Source organism: Desarmillaria tabescens (assembly GCF_030435595.1).
Source record: "Desarmillaria tabescens strain CCBAS 213 chromosome Unknown EV420scaffold_40, whole genome shotgun sequence".
NCBI lineage: Eukaryota > Fungi > Basidiomycota > Agaricomycetes > Agaricales > Physalacriaceae > Desarmillaria > Desarmillaria tabescens.
The window spans coordinates 75,198-101,372 of NW_026848339.1; the positions used below are offsets into that span (position 1 = coordinate 75,198).

The following is a 26,175-nucleotide window of genomic DNA, read 5'->3' on the forward strand; positions in this document are numbered from 1 at the left end:
AACTCAACCTAAGAAGATTCCCTTCCCTTGATCAAGTCCGCCGCCCTTTCCGCAACGGCATACACCGCCGCCTGAGTATGCCCAGCCGGAATATAAGGCTAAAAAAAACCACCCGAAACTTCAACACTCCAGAATAGCCGAAAACGAAAACGAAAAACCCACCAAAACCGACGCGTCCACAATCCTCACCCCTCTCGCCCGCCTGAGCCTCGAATCCGGGTCGACGACGCCCCAACGCGCATCGGGCGGGGACATACTCGCCGTACCCACCGCATGTCCCCCTGGCATGGCCCTACTCCGGATGCTCCCCTCCAGATCCGTGATATCCGTCACGAGCCCGAGGACATAATCCTTCCACACGGGCGCAGAGACGAACCTCTGCGCACCCGCCACAGCTTGTTCCATCAACACCAAGTCTTGCTCATGCGAGAGCGTGTTGGGATTGATGACTGGTGGGGAGAGAGGGTTGGTGCTGTTGATGCTGACGTTCCCGTCTTTCCGAGAGTCAACCAAAAAAAGATTAAGATAGGTATGAGTTGAATGCGTACAGGATAGTGGGCATAGGACAGTGATTGAGATCCCGAGAAAGCTCCCAGTTTGTGGGACAGCGCCGATGGGTATCCCGCCCTGATGATTTCGATTACTAGTGATGACCAATGGATAAAAACGACACCCACCGTGAATATCAATTCATAATGGCCCGTCCGATTACCCGCACAAGGCTCCTCCTCCAGTAAACCTTCGTTTACCCGGAAGGATCCCAACTGGTTCGACGGGGAGTTGGCCAGGTACCCCGTTCGACTCGCCTGCCATTCTGTCATAGCTTCTTCTTGGAACGTCGCGTTCCTCCAGTATACATTCTCTATCGTGTTTGTGTCGTTCACAGCCCAATTGAGGGCCCAGTTTAGTTGTTCCCTGAAGTTGTTCCCAACGTCGGGAAGGTGCACCGTCGAGGTGACGCCTAACGCAGAGAGCACCTCTGCATCTCCCACGCCCGAGTTGAGCAGGATGTGGGGAGTCCCGATAACTCCAGCCGATAGAATGATTTCCTTGTGAGCTGAAAGGATACACATTGTTTCTGAGATGTTTTATCAGACAAAGCTAGTGCTGAACAACAGGACAAGCCTACTTCCGGCATCCTGCGTGAATTCAACAGCATCGAAGTACGGCCTGTTGTCTACACTGGAGCCGTTTGCAGCGAGAATCCGTGTGACATGCGAATTCACAAGCACATGCAGGTTCTCCCTGTTGATGTACTCGGGAGCGAGATACGAGGTCTCCGAGGTACTTCTTGTCCCATTCCCGATAGTCTTTTGATGCCAGCCTTTTAATGCCGCCAATAATCAGCTTACCCCATATCGTAACTCCACTCTTCACTCACCGATACCCAAATGATACCCTGAATTATAATCCAAATTGAACGGAAACTCATCCGGGACCTCTTTAGTTGCTTGAATAACCCGCCCATCGATCGCACTCGGATACTCAGCCACCGAAACAGAGTTAACTCCGTCAAAGCCGTGCACCGCGGGATCATATTAACCATTCAGATCGTGATGATCTGCAGAGGGGACAAAGCGCTCGTTCTGTGTCCAAAATCAGACAAGTAATATCCTGAGCCCTGTGGGATGTACCTTTCGAAAATATGGCTGCATCCTATCCCAGCCCCACCCCTCATCCCCGCTGACTCTCGCATAGCGATCGTAGTCCTCCGACGAGCCGCGTGTGTATGTCATGATATCTACGAACGAAAAGACACTAGGAGTCAGCACGCGCCAATGGAAGGTCAAACCAAACTTACTAATAGCGCTACACCCACCCAGCCCAAACCCCCTGTAATAGGGAAAGCTCCGGTTGTTGAGACCAGGCTGGAGAGTGGTGGTGAAGTTCCAGTTCAGCAGAGTTGGTGGCGAAAAACAGAAGAAGGGTATCTGCGAAGCTAGTACGTCCGCCGTCCTACGTTGTGTTGGAAGAAATATTCTGAAAAAAAGGAAAGGATCAACATACGATCTTCCCGCTTCTAGAACGAGCACGGAGGTATTAGGCTGTTCGGTCAAACGATTCGCGAGGACATTCCCTGCAGTGCCGCCTTATGACGGGCATCAGTGATAGAGCGTAGGAAAGGTTTTGAAAGACCATCTCTACCTCCTACGATAATGTAGTCAAAGTCCAGAGACGGAAGGTCTGCGAGTGTTTCGTATATTGCAGCTGAGCATAGAGGCAGAAGGATTAAAAGAAATGAGAACAGGATTGAGGGAATGGATGAGCAACTGTCGGTGTGTGCAGTTTATAAGGATGATTGTAGTGCCTTGAAGACGACAGTGTCCCGAGAATGCCATCAGAAAGAATATATTGACAATGCCGACCTAATACAATCTGATCCCAGGCCACGAATCAAGCACGACTCGACCGGGCGTCGTGTGGATATCACGTCGGAAAGGCATGGATGGTGGGAGAGGTACCTGTAGATAGACAGATGACAAGTCATAGCCCCACTGTAGAGTTGGAGGCGAGATTTTTTTCTGTATCGAAGTCTGATGAGAGTCTCTGATTCTGAGTGCAATGAAGCCCGAAGAATGGCACATGAAGACACTGCGGCAACGAGTCTTGCTGTTATTATGACTCAGGCTATAGAGTTTTAAGTGTAGATCCCTGATGACTGATCGGAAAATTTGTCAAAGAAAAAGTGATATGCATACGCCGTCCTAGTCGCAGCCGAAAGAACCGACCCCACGCCCAAGTCCAAACGCTAGGCTTAGAGCAAAGTACGACGGACAGATTCCAGCCTTCATAACGCCGTGGCTCCAGCAGGCTCACTGAGTAGAGCTGTGCGCAAGTCTATGAGTATCAAGATCAGAGTTGACTGGCCTTTCACAAACGAGAGCACTCACTTCGTCAACTGATGCTAATTTCGCTAACCACCAATATTAAGTAGTAGCGGTCAGAGTCATGCTTTTCGGGTCGATTTTACGTTATCCTGTCAGTTTCGCGGGGAGTTGTGTAAAAATCGCCTCAAAGAATCGACATCAAAAAGCAGGGATTCGCCTCTCGGGGGTGTTCCGCGCGACAGTCAATTTTACTGCATCCAAAAATTGTGGACCAAATCGACCTGAAAATCGCGACTCTGAACACTACTATTAAATAGTAAGCGGTCAGAGTTGGCAAGTAGCATACAGCTACTGACTTCCATCCACCGTACGGAACACCTATGAATCACTTCGCTGAAACGATCAACAGGTCATCCCTTTCATACGTTAGCGCGCTCTCGTGATTGTGATCAGCGCGAATAAGGGCAAGGTAAGTTAGTGTGAATAGGTTCGGAAAGCGCAATAGATGGCCACGGCTCGCTCTTCCTACTTCAAGTTCTTGAGCCAAGGCCAATATGGAAATCGAGCGACTCACTAGTTCGAACCGTAGCAATCCCTAGCTCCACCGGAGCAGTCCTCCCCTCCTAAAACGTAGTCAGGTTGTTGCCCTCAGCTCTTCTTCGAACCGATATCGTGCAAAGTCATACATCACGCTCTTGAAGTCTGCATTCATGGAAGTCTGAAGAGTAGTACATCGCTCTAGGCAGTTCTCATATTGGTGCTTGGGAAGGTCGAACGATAATTCAAGTGAGATTCCGAGTCTGTGCCATGGTCATGGCTGATAAACGCGAAAAATGATAGGAAGGATAGGACGCGAAGTATCTCGGTTCCGGATCGTGCTGTCCACGTGGGTCATTATCAAGGCATTCGATAGACGTGGAACGACGATGAGGTAGCTCGGATTTGGTGTAACAGTTAATCGCTGCTCGCAGGGTTTGATTCCCGTGTCCGGAATAAGGTGCGTCCCTAAGGCTGCTTTTTTTTTTCGGCTACTTTATGTAAATAATTAGAAGTTAGAATACAATTCCAAGGTCGTATCCTACCTCCGCTTACTGTTTCTGTATTTATGATATTGCATGGCTTGAAGCTGACCCGCCCATCGCGCGCCGTGAAACTTGCCTGAAAGATGCATCTTATCAGAAACCGTTCCCATGCAGTCTCCCCCAAGCCGAAAAGAAGTGCCGTCGTTCCTTTTCGTCCTTGTCAGTGTAGTAGGGTCAATTGATGGATTCGTTGACCGAGCTCACACTCAGTATGTTCGTAAGGAGTAATACGGAATTTATATCTACAAATTGTCTAGGAATACAATAAGCATCGAGTCCTCTAATACCCAATCTACCCATATATAAAATTTATATCAAAATCTAATTGTCCTCTCCTGCGACCCACTCGACGCCATCCCGACTCAACAAACCCCTCCATGCATCCTCCAACCCACCCGTGTCATGCAGCTCCATATACGTCTCTATCATATCCTTCCCACTACGCCGGCAGAGTATCCCCAGTCCAACAGCAAACACATTTACCCGGGTCCCGACAACCAGCACCTTTCGCAACGCCGACCCCTTCGACACCAGCTCGAGGAACGTCGACCGCGGCGAAGTCGGTACACCACAGTCATTCTCTTCTTCCTCGTCGACGCGAACGACGTCCCCGTCCCATCCTTCCACCTCTGCGACGGAGACGCATACGTCTGTGTTCTCGCCGAGGGCTTGTATGCGCACGGGATGAGGTTCGTCCGCGTCTTTGAGCGAATGCGAGGACTCTGTCTTGGCGCTGGCCTTATCCCCGTCCTCGTCCTCGCTCTCGCTCTCTACAACCCTCCTCCTGACCACCCTCCGTCGCGGAAGATTGCTGATATGGGGTTCAAGGTGGCCCTTTGGCTGGATGACAAAGCCACACTCTAGCTCTAGCTTGTGGTGAAGAAGCCCGAGGTTGGCAAGCGTGGTCGAAGATGCCGGGGAGGAGACCATCGTGGTGCTTGTTGTCAGCCGTCGTTGGGGCGCTGTGCCTATTGTATGGCGGGCTGTGGTCAGTGATGGGTGATGAGATAGTCTGATACCCGCAGCCGTAATTAGCACCAGAGAACGACAGAGATGTGAATACCACGCACCAGTAAGCGTTTCTCAGTCGCAAAGTGTAAAGTCTCTGTAGTAGTAGCACGTATGCACTCGTGCTCGTTTTGGTCGCGTGGGTGGCAGAGCGGGAGCGAGCAACAAATCGGGCGAGCTTCAAGTTCTGTCGTTTACAGTCTGAGTCTTGAATGGAAGCGCTGAGAGGCAGTCCTCTTGAGTTCGTGGAAAGGAATGAATCTGTATAAATAGGACCAGCGTCAGAAAGCCAGTCAAAGAAATGAAAAGACGTACGCACGTCGCACGTCGCAACGAGCAGGTTTGTCTATGGCGCTCCTGGTTCTAAGCTGCAACTCTTATTGAACCAACCGTACAGAGAAAGATAACAAACAAGACATACGGTATTCGTTAGGTATCAGGATAAGGAGCGCATGTTGAAAATGTGGAGTCTTCATGGTAGAAATGAAGTCATAGTGATGCGGAGGGAACCCAAAGCGGGTACTCCGGCAGTTGCCGGGTCCCGCGTTTCATTGCGATACAGGTCATTCACGGCAAGATGAAATATCAAAAAGTACGGGTGCAAAAATTGCAGTAAGTGTTTAATATGTCGTACCGAACGAGAAGGAGAAAATCAGGATTGATCATGGCTAGCAGCAGGGGGTTTAGTTCTTGTCTACTGAAATAAGACATTATACAAATTTTAGTGTTCGGATATGGTGTAACGGCTAACATTGCCGCCTCTCACATATGTTGCGCGGCAGCTCGAGGTTCGATTCCCCGTATCCGAAGTTACTGTCAGAGATCTCCGTTCTTTTATCTTTTTTTTTTTTTTTTTTTTTTTTTGCAAAATCTTGACTATTCGCCCGCCGCGCGCAGGGCGCACAGTTCCTGTTCAAAGCTCTCTTGTCAGACTTCGTCACGAATTTACTCTTATCAAAGACATTCAAGTTTCTGAGATCTACCTCCTTCCTCCCAATGAGACTAAGCTGGTGGTGTCAACTGCAACACTGTATCTGAGTTACGATATGACGGATCGACAGCCTGTGACTTGAGAAGAAGATACCACCCAGCTAATGCGAAAAATCACAGTGCCCAGTCAACGACAAAATAAATGGGTCGAAAAGAAGGTAGCGATACGAAGAGCCTGGAGGATGCTAGTCACAATCGGAAAGACCAAGTTAAATAGCATAATGATGGGGCATATATATTTGAGGTCATTACTTAGTGTTTGGCAAACGAATGTACTAAAAAGAAAAAAAGATGACCCATACTGATGAAGGATGGCACATCAAGACCCTAAAACGGCCGAGCTACCGAGGCTCTTAGATAAAGGAATGCACGCTAGCCAAGAGAACAAAAATGTACAAACTGTTTGGTGTATTCCGACAGGTGGGATCGAACCCTAAAGCCTGCGATCTCAGCCGCCGCACCGTAAGAGACACATGAAAAGGATGAGAAAGATTGAAGTTGCTAATGAAATAGTAAACAAAAAAGGTTATAGGTCCATGTCATCAAAGAATAAGTACATGGGATCCGAACCCCGAAAGCGGGCGGTGTTAACCGTTGCGTCGTACTTAGCATGCGAAAATGGAACCAGTCTGTCGGTGCAGTTCAGGTTTTTTATCTCTTCACATGCATATCCACGTCCGCGTTGCTCCTGTCCCGTCCATGTCATCTCTAAATCACAATAATCAGAAAAAAAGTACAACAATACAAAAACCCGAGCTAGGTTCACCTTTCCTCTGCCTCCAACAACAGCGCAGCAGTTTCTTCTTCACCATATTAACCTCCCCAGTCGTCAACTTCATCTCCCACTTTGGCCTCTGGACCACATCGGTTTCCAGCTTGCGCAATCGATCCTTGCAGGACGTCACCTCCAAAAGGCGAGGGTATCTTTACCCACAAATTGACGAATTATTCAAGACTAAGAATAGAGCAAGCGATGTAGAGATTGAAAGGAAAGGGCCGGAAGAATGATAGTGACGAGGTACACGGTGTAAGCGAATGTATCGATTATACAAGAGGGGGTCCCGTATTGGACAAAGCCAGTGACCCACGAAAAAACAGGGCGAGGGAGACGTGCATGAGCACTGGAAGTAGCCCAGCGATCATAGGAACATGCCGCCTCTGGAAACTCGCATATCGGTATCGTCGAACATGGTTACTCTCTGATGGAGTTCCAGAAGGAAGTACCGTATGATGATGAAGTCATTGTTCCACGTGCATGGCAACCAACGCCGTCGTCAGACTGGGCGCAAGGCTCGTGAACTACGACCCGTTCACCCAGACATATGTCGCCGTAGGAGTGTAATTGATGCCGGAATGGAGTGAAGAAGGTGGGACCGATTCGACGGGGGCAAGCGCCTGCTGGATAGCAACGAGTTCGGATAGTAAAGATGCAGACAAATATTTGAACGCAGTCGACTTGGGAACCCCGATAACTCTGAGCACGGCAGATAAGAGAACCCGCCTGCGATGACGTTTAGTACGAGAAGATAATGCTGGACATATGGCTCACGAGGACAAGCGAGATCTCGACGTTGTCCCGTCATTGCTCCACCATGTTCGCGTCGAATACTACGCTTTCATCCAGAATGGGTCCTCCAAGCTCGTACATTGGGTCATATCTCTTCACAATTGGCGTCTTCGCTGTGCTTTGCGCACAGTCGAAGGGAATATTCCCTAGAGGTCGTGGATTAAGCTTCTCGTCGCGAATCTACTAGGCGAGCGTACCTTTCATGTACCGTCTGCTTTCGAACCCGAAAGCTTTTATATAGGCTGTAGGCACCGCACGAACTGCCTGTTCGACCTCTTCCCCGTTCTAACTTCTGTCTCTGTAGCGCCTTTCATTTATCTGGAATTCATGCGACTAGTCTTCCTTTTCCGGAGAGAAAGAAATGTGATGGTTATCCACTCAGGTCGGATATACTTGGAGTTCTTGGGGTAGGCTGAACTGCGACGAGCTTCGTCGGAGAGTTGGACATAATGTGATGAAAATCAGATGAAAGTTCAAGTTCCAACTTCGGTGCACGGGCCATGATTGCCGGCGGCAACTTTGGTCCCGCCGGTTACTCACATTTCTTTTTGACTTGATTGATACCAAAGCAAAACAAAAGACAAAGAAGTGAGTTTTTTTTTTTCCCGGGAATCGAGATTTTAGTACTTATCGACATCAGTAGAACATATGAGATCATATAGCGACAGCTAATCAGAATAGACTGGCGCTGTGTTAGGATTTAAAGTGGGCGCAACACTCTTGGCAATGAGTTCGCCAGTATGCACACCAACCTTCTCGTCATCTTGGTTGCCGCTCAACGTTATATTCTCGATGGGTAAGCAGTTAACGGTCGACTCGGTCTCCTGCTCCTCGTTGCTACCTGACTCGGCTGTCGCAACGTTAGAACGTTGTCTCGCATCCCTCTCACGCTTGTCAGCCTCTTCCTTCCTCTTCCTATCATCCCCAAACCGCTTCATTGCCTGTAAAAATGAGGTGAATTTCCTTCAAGAATCCTCAGGAAGAAAGCATACATACAATCGTCCAATGTTCCTCTTTCTCTTCATTTTCTCTGGCTAATTTCAGCCGCTCGTCTACCCTTAGATGTTCTCTATCTATCGCTTTTTCAAGAAGGCTTGCGCATAGAACAAGGTCATCATGATATTTGGGCATGAATATCCGGTATGTTTCCAGTTCGATGACTTTCTGTGTCGTATCAGATCAGGTAAGGGCGACCGCAAAGCCAAAACGCACTTCCTGTCGAAATCCCATCTATAAATAAGTTAATATTAGTGCTCGCAACCACAAAACAAAGCGCAGACCTTGATGGCAAACTCAAGCACACCCTTTGGATCCATAATCTCCTTCTTAATCCTAGGGTTATTAATCTTGAACCGCCTGAACTTCTCTTCTTCTGGATGGACGATGATATTGTTAGCCAGCTTAAGAAGAGTCTTCAAAAAGCGAAAAGTTATCAGCACAGTCGATTGCAGATATCCCGATCGTGATCACCTTCAGACTGGCAACACCTTCCTTCGAAGCCTCGTGGTCATTAACCATTCCAAGGATCCCAACATCTATCATCCGACGGACTTCAGTGCGCATCTTGTACCCCTTGTCGAAGTCAGTGAAACCTGGATCGTCTCTGGTAACGAGGGAGGAGAGTTGGTTCTGCCCCTCAGACCGTCGACAAGCGGCTTGGAGAACGGCATCGCGAAGTTGTAAATTCACTTTGGACATTGTATGATAGTATCGTTGACTCGGAGGATTATCGATGGATACTGTGGGGAAAACACAATTCTCTCATCACAAGACTCGAAGCATATCTGACTGATATCGATAGGCGCTGGTCAATGAGGAAAACGTAAACTTCTTCGACTCGGGTGATTCGGGTGAACTGCCGGTCCGGTGCTCCACTACGCAGCTCTGTAACTATGATCGTCGTTACTTGGCTTTTGGTCGTGCATTGCTGATGATATAAATGATAGCCTGTACGCGAAAGAGAACTGTCGTTTTAATCCGAAGAGCAGGGATAAGATTAATTTAAAACGTATCTAATGTACATTTCGTCAACTATAAGAAAATCAGCAACAATATAAGCAAGCATAGCATACACGCGTTAGACGAGCCGAAATAAAAACAGCTTCACATCTCAACTTTACTTCCCATTCGTATATCGTACACCATCAATAACCACACGTTTCAGTGAGGGCCACTGTTCCCTCATCTGTTCCACGCAATCCAACCGACGCGGCTCCTTCCAGCTTGCTCTATCCATAACAAACTCCTCCACCCCAGGGAAAAACACCGCAATCTGGTCAAGACGAATCGACCAATCATACCGGGGATACCCACCACATACCAATTTCTTCACATGCGGCAGGACGATCGGGTCCTCATCCGATTCCAATGACAAGTACTCCCAGTCATTGTAAGCCAGGTCCTCTAACGGCAGCGTCATACGCAGCACGCTAGGAATCTCTGATACCCATGAGAATATCCGACGTACCTCCTGCCCTATGCTAGGACCCCGATAGTACGGAAGCCGGACATCCACGCGCTGCAGGCCTGTGAACGCGTGAGGTGCCGAAAGGAGGAGCGCGAGGACGTCGGTGTCTGCAGCAACGGACGTGAGGTGGGAGAGCGCTCCAGGGCGAAGCTGCATAGCTGCATGGCACTCTGGGTGACCTACATCCGGCATTTCGTGATACAAGACGGTATTCGGAGCGAAGATCAACTCCTCGAGACGGGAATGTGCCTCCTGGTCTAGGAATAGCGACAAATGATGCGTTGATATCTTCCCGCCGTTGATCAAGGCATCGCGGAGTTTAGGGAGATGTAATCGAAGGAGGATGGATCCGTCTGGGTAGGCGATGACGAGCTTGTTGACGGGTGACGCGTTGGCTGAGCGGATGAGCCAGTCGGAGTAGGATTCGGAAAGAGGTTTGAGGTACTCCTCAGTAAGGGTAGTGAGTGTAGGAGGACAGAAGATAGGTTGGCCGTCCTCTCCTTTGACATCCAGCCATGGTTCGCTTTCTGTGCATGTATGGAGGGCTGTAACGCAGTTCAATTCGGCAATGCGGGTGAAAAAGGCATTGAGCCTCTCTGCGTCGTACTCGTCGGCATCACGTACATTTGAACGTCTCCACACCGTGTGGTGTAGATCGATCTGGACATCAGGAGGCGCTCTATCCCGAGGAAGAGTGTCGAAATAGCGCAGGAACTCGCGAAAGTCTGGGGCGAAGTCTTTGCTTAAGGATAATTTTATGTTGGGGATCATGGGTTTCGTGACAAGACATAGTCGGAGGTCTTTGAATGACGAATATGGGAGGGCGTGACCGGCACGGGAGGGACTGAAGGCGCCGTATGCTTTTTGGTATTGTTTGGGAGTCCCGAACCAGACAGTGGTCACTATATCGTTGAGCCTCCGACAGACGAGAGCGACAGAGAACAAGTCCTTTTTCCCGAGATAACTGATGATGATTGCGAGGAGTTCAGTGGGAATTCGGGCCAGCGAACATGAGGCCGGCTCAAGCTGGCTTTCGCTATGTGTTACAGCTTCGGCAGTCATTACCTAGATGATCGCTGGGTAAGAGAAGCGGAAGGATCAACGACAACACCTACGACCTGTCTACCCTCCTGCTGCAGCGTGAACGAGCATGAATGACAAGGAAAGAGGAGCTCGCGCTAGTGACCAAGACATTATGAGAGAGAGCGGGTGGCCGACACGTGCGAGTATTTGTTTTGAGGATTCAGGGTCCCTAACTGTCACTGCTCCGATTCGGCAATATTGCTGTTGCGTTTATTCAATATTCAAAAACATCGAGAGACAAAGTGCTAGAAACTTGAAGTAAATAAGAGCCAAATGTCTTGAAAGACACCACAATTGTCTGTTCGCCGTTGGTGGGAGATTGTAGCACTGACAGTTTAAGGTTTCGTTCAGGATCGGAGTCGGGTTCGGGGACGCAGTACCCTTGTAAGAAATCGGATGAGAAAGATCAAGACGGCCCTTGGAGTTTACCCTATCTTTGTCCAATAAAGCCCAGCCCACAGACAAAACAGTGGCCATTTCTTCAGAGCTCTTTGACGTCAGTGAAATACCTCCTATGGGGAAATTGCAAATACCGTTTGATCTCATTTGTCACTCCGCCCGAGTCGGAGAGGATATATATGGTGGACTCCTTCTTGACTCCTTCCGGTTTTGCGCGTATGATGGCTGGTGTTGTACTTGGGAGTGTACTGGCGAATGGTCTCCTAGGCAGACTCTCAGTCTCTCGATAGGTGGAACAAATCACGCTGGTTTATGCACTGAAAGTGTCGCGTGACTTAGATCCAGGAGACTTTTAAAGTTAAGGATATACATTACTCCGTTCCCGATGTGTCTTGTATAATTGCGATGAGTGTTCGAAATACACGCCGATGAGTCTAAATTCAAAAGTAGATTTATTATCACGTAAACCATGATTGCAAAGCACGATACCATTGAGCTGATCAACTCATGATTACGCTTGAATACAGTCATTCGAATACAGTCGAACCGACATTTCCAGATTCCAGAGCAGCTGCCCGGTCAGCCTGGATAGCGGTCAGAGGAAAATTCCTTCCCAGCAGCATGCGATGCATCCTTGTCAATGTTAGGTACGTGTCCGTCCTGGCCATGATCCTTCTATACCATCAACCACTGCACATCGTTATATTGTTCGTCGAAAGTGAGCATTGGGGTTCCGAAGGGGACGGGCAGCGAGAAAAATCGGGTTTCTCCTCCCTTTGTTTCAGCCACGAAATATGATATTTTGGGAAGATATATTGCATCCTCCTAAATGACAAGCTCTAGTTGGCACTTGACCAAAGCTTGTCTGACTAGTACGAATGATTAGTCAAAGCATTCCGGGTCGCACAGCAAGGTTCTGTTCTTACACCAGCTCAGTAAATCAATAATGGTGAGCCAGCCACGCGGCAATTTACTCGTCAAGTTGATCTCCACGTTCCACGTCCGTCCTCTTTGTTCAATTTTCATCTCAATCGACGTCGTGGTTGGCATCCACTAATGTGACCCTAATAGTCAGGATGGTCCGTTATGTAACGCGTTAGACTCACTTAGCACGGACTGCTTTGTCTAATATATTGCGATCCTCACCAAACTCATATCGGGTAATGAAGTGCATTGTTTGATGAACGAAGACACGTAGCAGCCAAAGCTGGCCTGCCGCATCTCTTGACGTCGAACATTGATGCTGGACGCGTTTATCGCAAGATATTCATGCAGTCTCCTGGATGCAAGACTCCTGAATAAGTCTAGGGAAGATGACACGTAATCAGTAAAACAAACCCAGGCCGGTGTTCTCTCATTTTCAGTCAAAGTATTAACTGACGGCCCACAAGGCCAGTGCACACGCCACACCTGCATGGTCTACAGTCCCCGAGAAACGCCTGAATTCCTCGTACCACCAATATTTCTAACTCTACTAGGTTTTTTTTCAATGGATGTTCGAAAAAAAATCTAGTATAGAGCATCGCGGAACTGGCGTGGTTGCGGCATTTCTACACAAAAGCGTTTTACGGTCAGAATTTCGACTGAGGAACGGGCGACACGAACTCACTGCTCATACGCCTTCTGTATCGACGGTAGTACGTATAAATTTTGATACGCGATCAACATGGGAGCAAGAGGCAAGTTTTTCAAATTCCGAAGCGGCGCGTGTGCATCCACCTTTCTTCCGAACTTCATCATGGCTGGCGATTTGTTAGACGCATCCCTCGCGCTTGCTGCAAGCTATCATTTGTGTATTTGAACCATGGTTATTGTTAGTGTGATATGCCGTCTGTGGACAAAGTTGGCCATGCGGCTTACCAGTAGAAAACGCGAACATTCGCCAGCCCTTTTGAGTGTCGGTAGTAGCCTAGCCCTATCCACTGTTCTCTCATCTAACCAGAAAATTTCCTTAGACTTGTTCATCTAGCCTATTCACTTTGACGAACGTAATATGCTGTCGTCAGTGGTCACCCCAAGAACCATAGATGTTTCAATTCTGAAGTTGACCACCGTCCCAAAAAGACTAGCGTAACAGCACAGGACGTGACGCCTCGTTAGTTAATTCCATGGGCGGAAATTTTTGGCGCTAGTTGAGAATCAGTGCCTTTTGTAAGGCCTTTTCCGATGCAGACTCGGACTTCGCTATTTTTGCGCCAAGGAAGAGGCGGGACGATCGGCATGACAACAAATGGAAATGTGCTTCAGTGCCCCTATTCATTGTTCTTCACTGCTCTCAAGACATCTTCGGGTATGTTATTGTTAATCCCTCTCTGCATGCATGTCTAGCAACTAAGATGCCTATTCAGTATGGCTTCTTCCTCAAGCCTTACGGTCCTCCTTCGCCTTCATTCCGACCCAACTGTTCTCATACAAGGACTCATCGACGACTACAAACGCCGGCACCGTGACCGTGCCTCCACCATCGCAAATATTGCGAGAATCTCTGCAGCTGCTTGTCGAGAACAAGGGGTTGAAGACTCAGACGGGTTACTCATCGTACCCTATATTGAAGAAATCCTTGCTCTGGACGATGAAAAGGAGAGGAAAGGAGCCAGGCGCCCTTTTCCGTTTTCCCAGAATTCCGATGAAAGCACTATAACTCCCCTCCACCGCCAAGTTCGCGACTACATTGACATCTACACCAGCGACCTCAATGAGGCGCTTCGCAGCCTTAGCCTCTCCTTTGGCGCTCCCACATTCCCCTATGATCAGTGGAAGAACGTTCTCCGGGACGTCTATGTCGACTTTGACCGTATCTATGGGTACCACCTGGATCTTGAGCGCCAGGTGTGCAATGCCGGAGACTGGATGTGGGCCTTTGACACATACAAGGATGCTGTCGTTTTCGCATTTCCTGGACGGGAGGCGGAGCTCCAGGCGTATTACAAGCATATTGAGACACTGTTCTTCTATCGCCAGAGGTCTTTTCATGGACACATCATTTCGTATGATCGGGCGGTGCGCAAGTTCGTTGGGGGACGAAGGGACATTCTCTTCAATGAGATAGCAAAATTTGAAGGCTTAAAGGATGCTTATCTGAGTGAGTCTGGTGTAGCGTTTGACCTTTCAGATTCAGGCCCAGGTCGGAGTAGGAAGCGTATGCGAAAGGAGTTGTAGCCCTCTAATACAAGAAGATTTCAGTGACTCTTTCTTTGTCGAAACGTTCACGACCGCAGTATTCATCAAGGGGATGAGACGGACTGTACGTATCTTCTTTAGAAATCTGGTGCCTCGACTTCCAAGCCTGGGGAACTCTTTCTAGTTCAGAAGTGTTTGTATATGCATGTCTCTTTACTTAATTGCACGTCAGAATCTTCGGCTGCTAAGTATTGAAGCGCTGTCCTCCGGTTTCTTTATTCAACAGGCTTTTTCTATCAGTGTACAGGGCGTGGAGAGGCTGGTAGATGAACGACGACGGCCCTCGCCTGTTTGCGAGGGTTACCTGCTGAAATCTGGGTAACGACTTGACATCTCGCTGAATCAGCATACACCTTAAGGCGGTCGAGACAGTAGCAAGTGTTCTCGCTTACCTCAGATTCCCTGTCATAGACCTCGGCGCTAAGGAGATCACTTCAACTGCCCAGCTTATGGCCAGAGCTAAGGCTACATGATAAATGCCGAGCTCTCACGCATGGTTACAAGCGACCGTTCTTCCAACAAGAGTTCTTCCGCAACCTTATTTTAACGCAGAGCGTGGAAATTTCGAGGCTACTTCGGTCTCTAGACTTGGAGACAGCCTGATTGCTCCGTGCCCGACGCGAAAGACTGGCATGAAGGGATGAGTGACATGGGGAAGAGCGGGGTGATATGGGGAGGAACGGTCATTGTTCCTGTTTCATGTGTGTCTATCTACGTCATGTTCGGGGTAGTACAACTTTATACTCCTTCTTTTCGCCCAAGCTGCCAGTCAAGAGATACGGCGGCTGAGTCTCCTCGGATTTCTCAAGCCGATTAAGAATAGCCTACACGTGCATCATCGGCCTATAAAAACCACATTCTCGAAATATCTCTCCCATCCTGCAGGAGAGAAAAACAGCGATGTTTTCGTTCACCCTCCGAGCCATCTTCCTGGCTGCCCTTGCTGCGCTCGTGTCGGCAGATGGGGGCGTAATCACCGCTCCTGCGAACGGAACCGTTATTATGCCCGGCGAATCCTTTGCCTTCAGCTACGACGCGATGGCAGATTATAGCGTATCCACGTACAACTACACCGTCTTTCTCTTCACAAAACTCCCATCCTCGTTGTTCTCCAGCACCGAGTGGTCAAGCGGGCATTACTTTGGAAGGTTCGATTATCCCAATTATCCGGGTAAGCTCGACGTACGTCAATCAAAATTTTGTCTCACGGAATTCCAGCGGTACCGTACTCGACCCATCCAGCACCAGCTAACCTGACGATGCCAGACTTTTCCAAGCGACCCAGTTCCGGGTGGGGCGGAGGAGTAAATGTCACCAACGCGACGGTGTATTTACTAGTCCTGGAAGAGTGGCTTACGGGATCGGTGAGGTCTACTCGTGGAGATGGAATGATGAAACTGAAAGTTTTGGCAGGACAATTTCGGTCTGATAATGAGTCTCGCAATCAACGAGCTCATTTATAATGCGACAGATCAGGCATTGTGATCATCAGCTTACTGAATTTTATATTCTTTCGGACTCAGACAAACTTCTCTCATTTCTTGGGCATTGCTTAAATAAGCCGCTGTCAGTTACGAAATAGTCAGCCTACATTCAAATTGAAAATGAATAATCAAACCTCTCACTTGCTACGAGCTAGAGCGAACTAGCTGGCAACATTTTCGTCTCCTTGGAAATGAAAATTGGAACGCGTGCGGGGAATATAAAATCTCATAATGCTTATTGTCATTTAAGGAATGTAAAATTTACATTTCAATCAGTCAGACGTTTACAGTGATCTGGGTTGCCAGTAGGATTCTATCATTATGGACAGTTAGCAAATGGCACGCCTGGAGGAATAAAAGAAAGATACATACCAAAGCCCACGTTGGGAAAGCTACAGTCTTTCCACCAGCGCCACCAACAGCGAATGTCCATACGAATATCATAATAGCCGTTCCTCCATCGAGCGCAGCACTCATCAGGAAGCTATCGTAATGTTCGCATCAGTAGTATTTCAAAGTCGACGTCGAAATCACATACTTATACTTCCTGAACCACGTCGCGTGGTATTTCCTCAAATAATATTGAGAAAAACACCGCGAGAACAAAGGAGGTAAAGACGCTCGAGTTGATGCCCACACTTAGGTATCCCAACTCAGCGACAAAAATAGGGGTGAAAAACTTTGTCGAATCCGAACTTGGGATACTTCTTGTGCAGCAACCAGAATGGGATGGGAAATCCGAGACCGGCTAAGAGCATGTATGGCACAAACTTTAAAGGGCAAGGTTAGTGATTGATATGTAGCCTAGAAAAATGAAGAATTCACTCCGTATCTCGTTCCCGTCGCGTACAGCGGTTTACCCAGGGCACCCCAAGCAATAGCGTCGCTGTTATACGATTGAACCTATCACCAAGTCACTTAGTTGAGTAAAGGAACTGTCGATACAGCGTAAGAATACCTGTTGACCCGACCAGATATTGGAGCCCTGGACATCCCTCAAGATTTCCCTATGTGACGACACCACAGTTTCATGATAAGAAGTTGAGCAAGCCCCCGATAACGCTGCCAATCGTTTGCACTGCGAACGTGACGCGGGGAGGGAGTTTCGTGTATTGGCCCTTGTTGCAAAAAGATCAGCTTCCATGATGCGGTTAGGAAGAAATAGTGAGCATACGAGCTTCAAATCTCTCATCAGGTTGTTTGCCTGGGTAACACAATTATACCCGTATCTGAGAAGAATGCTTCATCAGAAAGATAATGCACAAGGAGGGTCAAGGGCTTACAAAGTGAAATACATATTAGCCACAGGCTTTCCAGGAATAATGGCACCTCCGAGCATTTGCACCATGTTCTCAATAGAAGGGGCATACCCGACGGTGCAGTACAACTACCGTCACAGCATGAGCCTGAAACACAGGGAAGAGAACCGGACTCACCGTCCCAATAATAGGCACGAATATCCACCCGAAAATCAATGCCACGATCGTTCCCCACCACGGCAAGCCAGAATCAGCACCATAAGTCGTGCCAATGGCCATGCCAAAACATGCGACGAAGATGGCTAGATACCACCAGTTCGACATTTCCTTGTAAATCTTCATCCTGCGATAGTGCGGATCGTTGCATTCGTTGGTCTGTCTTTTATATAAGCACAAGTAGTAGCTTCAGAAGTAAGAAAACTGACAGAAGAATCTTGTATGATCTTGTAGAGGGTCTTAAAGTGCCACAGGAAGAAATGAGTGACGGCGGCTGTTTGGGGTAGCACAGGGGTCGTTAGCACTATTTACCTACGCCTAAACAAGAGTAGCACTGACCTCCGATATACATCGTCCGGCTAACTTTGTACAAGAGTTGAGACGCCGCATACCACGGAAGACCAACAGCTTGAAGCTTCTCTTCGTTGAGCGTAAATCGTCATTCAAGATAGCTAACTTGGTCATATTCCGTCCCTGGATGATGAATAAATTTAAGGCGAACCAGCAGTAGAGAATGAGACGAAGCGTACCGTTCTCGAAAACAGTAACCTGCGTAAGAACGGGAAGTTCTGCGTATTCCACGTATTGGCAGCATAACAGGGCGCAAAACGCGATTCATACAAACTGCACATCCCGCGTACAGTGAGAGCTGCGTAGATAAGGGGCGTAAAGAGTGACCCGATAGCACCTCCACCCGACCCAACATACACCCAGTCAAAGCACACGAGAAAGCCCCAAGGCCCTCGTTACCTGCTGCGCCTCCGAATATACGGGTGACCCATGCACTATCCTGTATGGCGAGACAAAGATAGATACTCCGGTCAGTGTTCTGGAATGATGATTAGCTCCGACGGAGAAGCACGTAAAGGAAACAAAACCCACGGAGCGATATACTCAGGGAACCACTCCCATACGAATATCCCGAGGAATACAAGCCAGAAGAACCGCAGTCTCTTCTTCTCATCACAGCCTCCTGCCCACGATGAAGCACATCGAACAGCTGAGCAGTCGGAATGACCATGGGATAGATGGCAAACGTGGGATACACAAGAAACATCCGCATAATCCCCGCCATGCCGTATCCGATTAGCTGCGAACCGATAAGAGTAAAGATTCCTACAGCAGCATTGGGCCGGACGTTGTAGTACAGGTCTTGTGCAGCGAAGATACTGATGGCTAGAGCACTGTCAGAGGCTGTCGAAGACATTATAGTAATCGCCACATGTTCTTTAATGTCTGTTTTATCGTAGTATCAGAAAGTAAATCAGAGAATACCAGGAAGGTACGGCGCACTAAATTTGCCAGGGTTCAGGAACCGCCAGAACCAGTTATTTGGAAGGACACCAAAACGCCAGAGAGTAGTTCCTGGTCCAGGTATGGTCTGTTCCATGAACTGGAAAGGCAGGGCTATCAGTGAAAAGAACAGTGGGAGATAAGCTATAGACGACTAACCCGGCCAAGAATATACGAGATGATTTGCAAGAACAGCGAGCTCACGTATATGGTCTGAGGACGGAAGTACTGGAACAGCAATCAATTCAAAATTCCGCATACTGATAAGCACTAAAAGCACACAAAGATTTGCCCCAGGACAGCACCGAAACACGACAGACCAAGGGAAAGGAACCACATTCTGAACGTAAAGATTGGCAATGTCGGGTCATCCTCTAAGGAGAGCAGACGGAGGGCATAGTCCGAGTCAGTTTCTATGATAGTAAATGAAAGGATTGCTCGCAACGCAAGAAAAGAGATCTACCGATAGGCCTTTCCTTGCCATCTGCGCCAAGATCGATGAGTCGCGGACCATCAGCATAGACGTCCCCAATTTCTGAGATATCTAGCGATGATAGCTGCTTCTCATCGAGAGGTCCCCTCTCATCGTCGATGGACGAAACAACCTTGACGCTGTCGCCGGACTTCTTCTCGTTCAAAGAGGCTTCCTTCTCCGTGCGAAGAGTCGGCACTACAGCCATTGGGAAAGACTGGGTTCAGGCAGAAGATCCTACCCAACATCAGGACACAATCGAAGCTTTATGAGCGAAGGCACACATCACATAGCTAGCATGTGGACCGATAAGAAGGGAAGCATGTGTGATAAGGCTGTCGGAGCATATATGGGAACGAACGGGTGATCCTTGTGGATTCGAACAATTGAATGGCAGCAATCCGGGGCCTCATATGGACACCCGGGAGCTTCATGTTTCTATATGTGAATACGACGTCGTAGAGCAGGACGTAATGAATGGTTCACGGCGAGCGTAAGGTGAGATAAAAATGATGCCATGTTGAGCCTTGACAGGTTTCCGACCAGAAATAACCAAGTCTCTAAGGAACAGCCATGAACATTTTGCTTGAAGACACGAAGATCCGCCCTATGTCGGTAGTGTCGTCGTAGTACCACCACGAGAGATACATAGATTCGTTACGGAGCAGCGGCCCTCTAGTACTGAGAACAGCGCGCTTGGCGTGCGAATACAAATGACTGTCGCTATATGTGCTAATCACTGGGAGGGAATCCATCAATGTTCCACCTGCTTTCTCACCGGATTTAAGGTGTTCGTGACCGCTGCGAGAGTCCAGGTTGTTCTGAGAATCCGTTTATGTTACAGTATGAAAGATATGGAGGCATACTCACTGGCTATGAATTATACGGAATATCATATGCCAGCGCAATACGACCCGTCTTGCGGCGATCCACATGCGGGACCAATGAACATAGCAAGCCACCGATAATCTGACAGTGGAAATAAACTTATGATACTAGCTAGCGATATGCGCGAGTGCAGAGGCCCGGAGAAAGGCCAGACGCATTGAATCTGAGTGAATGGGTCAAGGTACAAGGGACCAAGATGGCAAAGACGTGCTCCTTGATGAACAACGACAGGTCCATGACAGCTGTATCTAGTGCGAGTACTCCGGACGAATTTACATCTCATCTGGGGAAACTAGCTACGGCAGTAGTACCCTAAACGATGAGTGTCAAATCATAAATAGCTTGAGAGGGTAGACATACGCACCCAAACTATTTGAATAAAGTTCCAAGACCATGTGGTACAAAACTGAATGATAGCCATAGAATGATGAATGGGATACCTGGGCAGCACATTGAAGCAACGGGTCGACGGCGATCATAGTACTGAAGAACAACGGTTAGCACCATCAGATAGATGTGACGAAAAAAGCGCACGCAACCGGTGACTACCAGGTCATGATATTCCAGCCAGATAGGTTTACTTTCAGCGTGTCAACCCAAGATGGAGTCCTCGTAGATATTCCGACGTAGACTTACTCAAGGATAAGTAGTAGGATGCAAGCCGAGTGAAATAAGGAGAAGGCATCACGATTGACCATAAGCATAGCCGGCATCGGGACCGTTGCCGATCGTACGGCATGCTACGGCTTCAGACGGTTACAATGCCGCTGCGGCCGGACTGGTCACACAACGTTAAATAATGAGGCAAAGTCTCAAACACAAAATGTTCCCGGATGCCCCTCTAAGTTTCGATTAAATTCGCGGTTCATCAGTCTCTAGCTGTAGCTGGTGCGTTGAACGTTAACGAAATTTTTACCATTAACATCAAGCTCAGAGTGGGACGGACACTGAGCTCTGAGCAATATCGGGAAGGTATCGGAAATATATGACCGTTCCTCGCCATCTACTGATTAATGTGCTTCTATCTGATCACTCTAGTCTCTGCAAGCAAGAAAGCGGGATCTTCCCACCTGCAAGGCCAAGTGTTGAGAGATAGTACGACTCGGAGTCTAGCAGGCATCGCGGCACGCCAAAAGAGATATTCAAGCCAGCCGCACGTACAGTTAAGATACAGTCCATTTGACATAGCTATCAGACGACGACACCAAAGTCAAGAGCCATGATCACCCGGGTCAACCTCGGTGGTCCCTTATCGCGCATCGGTAACTATCTTTCATGTTACACAACCTGTCACCTATCAGTTTCATACTTTTACATATACCAAATCCTACAGTAGAATTACAGAGACATGCTGAATACATTCCTTCAGTGTCACGGGCGTTGAACACTGGCATTGTCATCACATAGCACATCGTTCTTCGCACCACGAAATACCTACGCGAGATGGAGCGAGGGTGCCATATCAGGTCTGTTCTTCACAATCCAAGTGGACAGTCCCACCACCAGAACACCCCTAACCATTTCTTCCCATCTGTCTTCCAACGCATTCCTGGGATTCTCGGCAGATCCTAAACCAAGCATAGTCAAGAGTGTAATCAGAAGATCCCAGCGTTGCTGGTCTACTCTTGGATGTGGAACAGGACTCGAAGCATATGGCCGCGGTCTGACCCTTCGATTTGGAGGTTTCAAAAGTTGTTCAAAACGTGAGATGATGCTGGAGAGCATACGATCACAATCTTTGGCGAAAGGATGGACCGTGGGGGGCTGGACCGCCGTGAACAAAATGTAAAGCTTATATCCTTGTTCGTACGATGATGAAAATGAAACTTTTCTGGTGATGATGTCTGTCATCAGTTCGTCTAGTGCCTCTATGTGCTGGTCACTAGGCTTCGATTCAGAAACGGGTCGAGTGAATGGATCGAGCCTGCCTTCGGATGCTGACGCCTGCGTTGACCCAGAAGGATGTGACGGTGGCGGCGCGATGGTCCCAGCGCCCGACCCTGCGAGCTGGACAGTGGATGAATTCAACTTTTTGGAGCGCTTTGATAAGCGAAGCGAAGCGTGAGGACCAGCTGCAGTGGACGACGAACCAACTGCATGTGAAGACGTGGCTTGTGTAGTTGGTGAGAGCTCTGCTTCAAAATCTGTCTCGCCTATCTGGAAGTCCCTACCTATCCCTTCAGTTTGTGGTGAAGGAGAGGATAACCGATGCAGCTCAGATCGTAGCTGAGACAGGGCGGGTTCATACCGTCTTTTATGCGGGTCTTCAAGCGAAGAAGATGTTGGATCGGTATAACACTCTAGGGTCCTCATCATGAATTCCTTGGATGCAAATGTGACAGACCCGTCGTCATGCCCATTGAGGAGGAAAACGGAGTTGACGTCGAACGTCTGCTGAGACGTCAACTTCGTTATTTGGAAAGTAAATTCATCCAGCTGGGCCTGTTCTGACATCCGATACTGATCAGCACTGGTGATATCGCCGTCTTGCCGGGGTGGAAAGTCTGAACCGGTGATGCTGTATTGGCAAGTCGGACGTGGTAATGGTATATCAACGAGAGTACTGTTCAGCCGCGGGATCGCTTGGGCATCAACCGAATTGTTGCGTAGGATGATGGCTAAGCGAGGCCCGACAACAAAGATGCGATGGATATGACTTTGTTCTGATAAACCTTCCCATAACCCGAATCCGTTATCCGTTAGGATGAACTCTTTCCCATCGGCAGGCTGACAGGCGGCCAGATAGAACATGCTTGCATGTCGCTGATAGATTTTCATGGGGGTGCGTGATATATCCACATTGGATGGCAATATATCCCGCTCCGTATAATTTGCCAGGTCCGGCTCGTTTATGAAGGAAGTACCGTCATATGCAATTTGTGCATCAAGGAAATAATGCAGAAAATGAAGCCATATCTCGGAGTTCGTACTTAAGGCCAGACTCTCTCCGAAACGTTTTAGCTGCTCAGTGACGAGGGTATTCTCCGGATGATCAGAGTTGGTGTAGGAAGAGGAGAGCGCTACGGTGCGGTAGTGCATGAGAAAGAGGAACTGGTGCAAGTCGCCGAGCTTTTGCCTTGTGATGGGAAATGAGCTACCTTTGTCAACGGCTTCGTGCATCTGTAGGATGACATCTGCGGCATTACTCTCAAGTCGAGAGAGTTTTTCTTCCAGATGATGAAGGTTAAAGGGGAAGCGAACGTTCCTGTAGAGGTTCATCACCCCGTAGACAGTGGCGATAGGTCGGGTTTGAATTGTTCGGGCAGCTATGTCGTAGAAAAGCACTTCGCCTGGCTCTCGGCCGGTGCGTTTGAAGGCCTTCGTTCGCTCTTTTTTCGACCTAGGATACGATTGTAATGAGACCAGGCACTTCGCTACGGAAGAGAGGCAATTTACATTTGACCTCCCACTTGGAATTTACGCAGGATGAACTTAGGTATGACATGGTGGTACTGATCACGATCAGCTTTGAGGACAGATGCGGGGATCGAGGAATCAGTCATTGCAGAGATGAGCCAGCGATGAAGCGATGGAACAGAGCAAGTAACGAAGGAACGTGGGAGCAGGCGCCTAAGGGTGGCCACGAGCTCTTTAGCATTACGAAAGAAGATTTTGACGGTCATAAGCGCGCGTCTGGACAATTTTTCCGATTATAAGATACGAAAATGCCACGGATCTTGTAAGCGAAGACTTTCCAGTACGGTCGCTGGTAACTATCCACGGTCGATTACCCTGCCACCAGACTGCGTCAATATAATTGACCATCCATCACCGTCAAGCCTTGTCCCTTTCTAATCCTTGAGATCATTGCTGTATAGCTATCCAGTCATGGTGCGACATGTCGTAGGTCCTTCTGCTTCTGAGATATTCCATCTCCAGGTACCAGTGTGCGGAGTAAAATAGCTAAAAACTTGTTTTTTTTTCTGTCAGGTAAACTTACGGACATAAGCGTGCCGTAAATTGACGCATGACAACTTCGTCAAGTCTGTTGTCACTTTCTTGAGCTTTTCGTCCCACTCAGGTTCACCGAGCCCATGAAGCAGGCCACCGACGTAAAGATGAGCTCCGCGCTATCTAATTCAAAAGCCTTCGCGACCTTGCGATTAATCTTGCACGTTTGGTCGTTCCACGAAACATTAGTCCCGACTTCTCCCCAGTGCCATCTTAAATTAGCGTGTCGTCTCGTTTTCTTTGGAGGTCGTTGCGCCTGACAAAAAAAAAGAATATTAACAAACTGAGAGGCAACAGAGGGGAAGACTCACTGAATATAGTTGCCAGCTAGACGGCTCCATCGTAGGTTGTTAAAGTCGCTAAGGTCATTCCATGGACAGTCAAGAGAGCGAGAATATTGGAACGACCGAACATGGTGGTTCGGCCCCGAGTTCGACTAATGACCCGCGGAATTCGGACCGTATATCCCAGAAAGAGCATCACGTGCTATCGGCGCGTGCCAATTTTGCTCTGACTTTCTTGTATTCTGCCTCAACAACGTCCCTCTCAACGATCGTACGCGTCTTATTCTCTTTTTGGTATTCAACTTCCTTCGAGAGAATCCTCTAATATCCGCTGCCAGTCTGTCAGGTTACAACAATCTATTGATTAATTTATTCGCCTTGTATTTTCGTGGACACTGCCTTTGTACATGCCTTCTCGTGGTTACGCCTTGTATCTACTGGGGTATTATTTGATCCTTATAAAAAGGATATCTGACCTCTATGCTCAACTACCTCCCCTGCGCTCCCGAAGACTTTCGACCATGTTCCTAATGTCTCTACTCTCGTTCAGCGTCCTGCGGTCTTTGTTTATCTCTGCGCTATGTCTCTCCTTTTCTGCCTATCTCTACACGTTCATCTCCTATTGCCGTTCCATGGGCACCAAAACCGTCTTGACCGTCATGAAAGAAGAATGTTGGCTTTTCGTGCGCTGTCCACAAGAGCTCGCCGAAGAGACGGCGAAAACTCGCCCGCCTATTCCCCGGCGTAAAGTTTTCATCCCTCCACCTCCCGGGTATGCCAAGTTAGTAAATGTCCTTTCGTCCCACTGATCGAACGATCAGGTATATGCGCGTATTGTTTTATACCCACCCGCGGTACGCCACAAGCAATCGGGATCCATGCTTCGAACATGACTTCCAGCTGACTGGTTCCGGAGATCTCAATATGATCCAAGTTCAAGAGACCTTCGGTCTAGAGACCTGTTCGGTTTGTGATTTTCGCAGTGGGTAGCTCTACACCAAGCTCACAGACGAATGTGCAGATCATTAGCCCTTCCGGAAAGATCGTCTGCAAAGACGTCAACTTTCAACTTATTTTTTACCATGCTATGTTAAACCTATGTGATTCGAATGGGTGTTTGAGAGTCACTGGTCCGTTTCAGCCCTCTTCGGATGCCACTAGATACTGACTGACACGCAGAGCCGTATGTCTCCGACTCTGTGCGGATGCAACGCAACGTTCGTTGGGCTATGCTTTCCTTGCCTCGGTCCATTATCCTTCTCGTGTGTGCCGTGTGTGGCATCTTATACGATCTGACACTACCTATCATCGTCATGAGCGACAACATTCTGAAGGAGATAGGCCCATTGGACGAGATGCCGAAGAGTATTGTCTAGAGGTGCGAGGCGATGTTTTCCCGACAGATCTAAACCGACCACTGAACAGAACGCCGTTTATGTTTATCGTTCTGTTCCTATCCTGTATGCCAAAATCGTCGTTATTGTATTTGTATTACAGTATGCGCCCTCTGGGTAATATATGTTTCGTCAACCAACACACCACTCATGCACATCCCCAGCATGCCTCAAGATGGTGCCCTACGATTGTGTACATTTCACAATTCTGACAAGATTCATCAAATGTCTAGTCTTTCCATTCGCTGTGCCCAATCCTTTGTCCTACGAAGTCATTGATAAGTGGGAGTTCCAAGCAATTAAACAGACTCACTTTTGACTGTTTCAATG

The 26,175-nt window shown here is 48.3% G+C and overlaps 10 protein-coding genes and 1 non-coding gene across 11 annotated transcripts; 4 read left to right on the forward strand and 7 right to left on the reverse strand.

Moving 5' to 3' along the window:
* Positions 1-8: 8 nt before the first annotated feature.
* On the reverse strand, positions 9-2,444 carry EV420DRAFT_1483318 (alcohol oxidase; the record flags this gene model as incomplete). The annotated part of the gene is made up of 11 exons (XM_060469966.1): positions 9-98; positions 163-494; positions 549-627; positions 678-1,057; positions 1,130-1,324; positions 1,382-1,484; positions 1,635-1,741; positions 1,802-1,956; positions 2,008-2,089; positions 2,146-2,208; positions 2,411-2,444. The coding sequence occupies 11 exons, from the start codon at positions 2,442-2,444 to the stop codon at positions 9-11; spliced, it is 1,620 nt and encodes a 539-aa protein (XP_060326613.1).
* Positions 2,445-4,231: 1,787 nt separating this feature from the next.
* On the reverse strand, positions 4,232-4,840 carry EV420DRAFT_1483319 (uncharacterized protein; the record flags this gene model as incomplete). The annotated part of the gene is made up of 1 exon (XM_060469967.1): positions 4,232-4,840. One exon carries the CDS (start codon positions 4,838-4,840, stop codon positions 4,232-4,234), a length of 609 nt encoding a protein of 202 aa, XP_060326614.1.
* An 806-nt stretch (positions 4,841-5,646) lies between these two features.
* EV420DRAFT_t207 lies at positions 5,647-5,727 on the forward strand. Its single transcript has one exon. It is a non-coding gene; the product is annotated as a tRNA-Glu (tRNA).
* Positions 5,728-6,991: 1,264 nt separating this feature from the next.
* Positions 6,992-7,141, reverse strand: EV420DRAFT_1220866 (uncharacterized protein; the record flags this gene model as incomplete). The annotated part of the gene is made up of 1 exon (XM_060466457.1): positions 6,992-7,141. A coding segment is annotated over one exon (150 nt), but the record flags the coding sequence as incomplete, so codon positions are not given.
* Positions 7,142-7,487: 346 nt separating this feature from the next.
* EV420DRAFT_1483320 (uncharacterized protein) lies at positions 7,488-9,173 on the reverse strand (the record flags this gene model as incomplete). The annotated part of the gene is made up of 8 exons (XM_060469968.1): positions 7,488-7,621; positions 7,673-7,760; positions 8,016-8,027; positions 8,228-8,416; positions 8,472-8,639; positions 8,688-8,705; positions 8,756-8,887; positions 8,946-9,173. 8 exons carry the CDS (start codon positions 9,171-9,173, stop codon positions 7,488-7,490), a joined length of 969 nt encoding a protein of 322 aa, XP_060326616.1.
* Positions 9,174-9,374: 201 nt separating this feature from the next.
* On the reverse strand, positions 9,375-11,144 carry EV420DRAFT_832793 (uncharacterized protein). The gene is made up of 2 exons (XM_060483645.1): positions 11,058-11,144; positions 9,375-11,007 (listed from the first exon to the last, which is right to left on the reverse strand). Exon 2 carries the CDS (start codon positions 11,002-11,004, stop codon positions 9,592-9,594), a length of 1,413 nt encoding a protein of 470 aa, XP_060326617.1. The 5' UTR covers positions 11,005-11,007; positions 11,058-11,144; the 3' UTR covers positions 9,375-9,591.
* A 2,357-nt stretch (positions 11,145-13,501) lies between these two features.
* EV420DRAFT_832912 (uncharacterized protein) lies at positions 13,502-14,749 on the forward strand. Its single transcript, XM_060483646.1, has 2 exons — positions 13,502-13,714; positions 13,773-14,749. The coding sequence occupies exon 2, from the start codon at positions 13,774-13,776 to the stop codon at positions 14,581-14,583; it is 810 nt and encodes a 269-aa protein (XP_060326618.1). The 5' UTR covers positions 13,502-13,714; position 13,773; the 3' UTR covers positions 14,584-14,749.
* A 482-nt stretch (positions 14,750-15,231) lies between these two features.
* Positions 15,232-16,302, forward strand: EV420DRAFT_1566089 (uncharacterized protein). The gene is made up of 3 exons (XM_060474050.1): positions 15,232-15,775; positions 15,823-15,968; positions 16,018-16,302. The coding sequence occupies exons 1-3, from the start codon at positions 15,505-15,507 to the stop codon at positions 16,087-16,089; spliced, it is 489 nt and encodes a 162-aa protein (XP_060326619.1). The 5' UTR covers positions 15,232-15,504; the 3' UTR covers positions 16,090-16,302.
* Positions 16,303-16,356: 54 nt separating this feature from the next.
* On the reverse strand, positions 16,357-19,536 carry EV420DRAFT_1622183 (OPT oligopeptide transporter; the record flags this gene model as incomplete). Its single annotated transcript, XM_060475782.1, has 23 exons — positions 16,357-16,401; positions 16,461-16,572; positions 16,627-16,659; positions 16,682-16,783; positions 16,809-16,858; positions 16,914-16,991; positions 17,047-17,073; positions 17,150-17,206; positions 17,263-17,317; positions 17,372-17,475; positions 17,525-17,722; positions 17,773-17,837; positions 17,903-17,981; positions 18,021-18,037; positions 18,094-18,112; positions 18,189-18,353; positions 18,380-18,392; positions 18,446-18,522; positions 18,555-18,799; positions 18,857-18,956; positions 19,016-19,084; positions 19,139-19,269; positions 19,320-19,536. The coding sequence occupies 23 exons, from the start codon at positions 19,534-19,536 to the stop codon at positions 16,357-16,359; spliced, it is 2,058 nt and encodes a 685-aa protein (XP_060326620.1).
* A 1,907-nt stretch (positions 19,537-21,443) lies between these two features.
* EV420DRAFT_1711095 (uncharacterized protein) lies at positions 21,444-23,839 on the reverse strand (the record flags this gene model as incomplete). Its single annotated transcript, XM_060479623.1, has 2 exons — positions 21,444-23,556; positions 23,613-23,839. The coding sequence occupies 2 exons, from the start codon at positions 23,837-23,839 to the stop codon at positions 21,651-21,653; spliced, it is 2,133 nt and encodes a 710-aa protein (XP_060326621.1). The 3' UTR covers positions 21,444-21,650.
* Positions 23,840-24,950: 1,111 nt separating this feature from the next.
* EV420DRAFT_1566102 (uncharacterized protein) lies at positions 24,951-25,988 on the forward strand. The gene is made up of 4 exons (XM_060474051.1): positions 24,951-25,223; positions 25,273-25,417; positions 25,473-25,581; positions 25,631-25,988. Exons 1-4 carry the CDS (start codon positions 24,973-24,975, stop codon positions 25,825-25,827), a joined length of 702 nt encoding a protein of 233 aa, XP_060326622.1. The 5' UTR covers positions 24,951-24,972; the 3' UTR covers positions 25,828-25,988.
* Positions 25,989-26,175: the final 187 nt, after the last annotated feature.

Coding starts and splice junctions, on each gene's coding strand:
- EV420DRAFT_1566089 (XM_060474050.1), top strand. CDS start 15,505: ATGTTTTCGTTCACCCTCCGAGCCATCTTCCTGGCTGCCCTTGCTGCG. Junction 15,776..15,822: donor CGATTATCCCAATTATCCGG/GTAAGCTCGACG, acceptor ACGGAATTCCAG/CGGTACCGTACTCGACCCAT. Junction 15,969..16,017: donor AAGAGTGGCTTACGGGATCG/GTGAGGTCTACT, acceptor AAGTTTTGGCAG/GACAATTTCGGTCTGATAAT.
- EV420DRAFT_832793 (XM_060483645.1), bottom strand. CDS start 11,004: ATGACTGCCGAAGCTGTAACACATAGCGAAAGCCAGCTTGAGCCGGCC.
- EV420DRAFT_1566102 (XM_060474051.1), top strand. CDS start 24,973: ATGTTCCTAATGTCTCTACTCTCGTTCAGCGTCCTGCGGTCTTTGTTT. Junction 25,418..25,472: donor TCGGTCTAGAGACCTGTTCG/GTTTGTGATTTT, acceptor ACGAATGTGCAG/ATCATTAGCCCTTCCGGAAA. Junction 25,582..25,630: donor TGGGTGTTTGAGAGTCACTG/GTCCGTTTCAGC, acceptor ACTGACACGCAG/AGCCGTATGTCTCCGACTCT.
- EV420DRAFT_832912 (XM_060483646.1), top strand. CDS start 13,774: ATGGCTTCTTCCTCAAGCCTTACGGTCCTCCTTCGCCTTCATTCCGAC.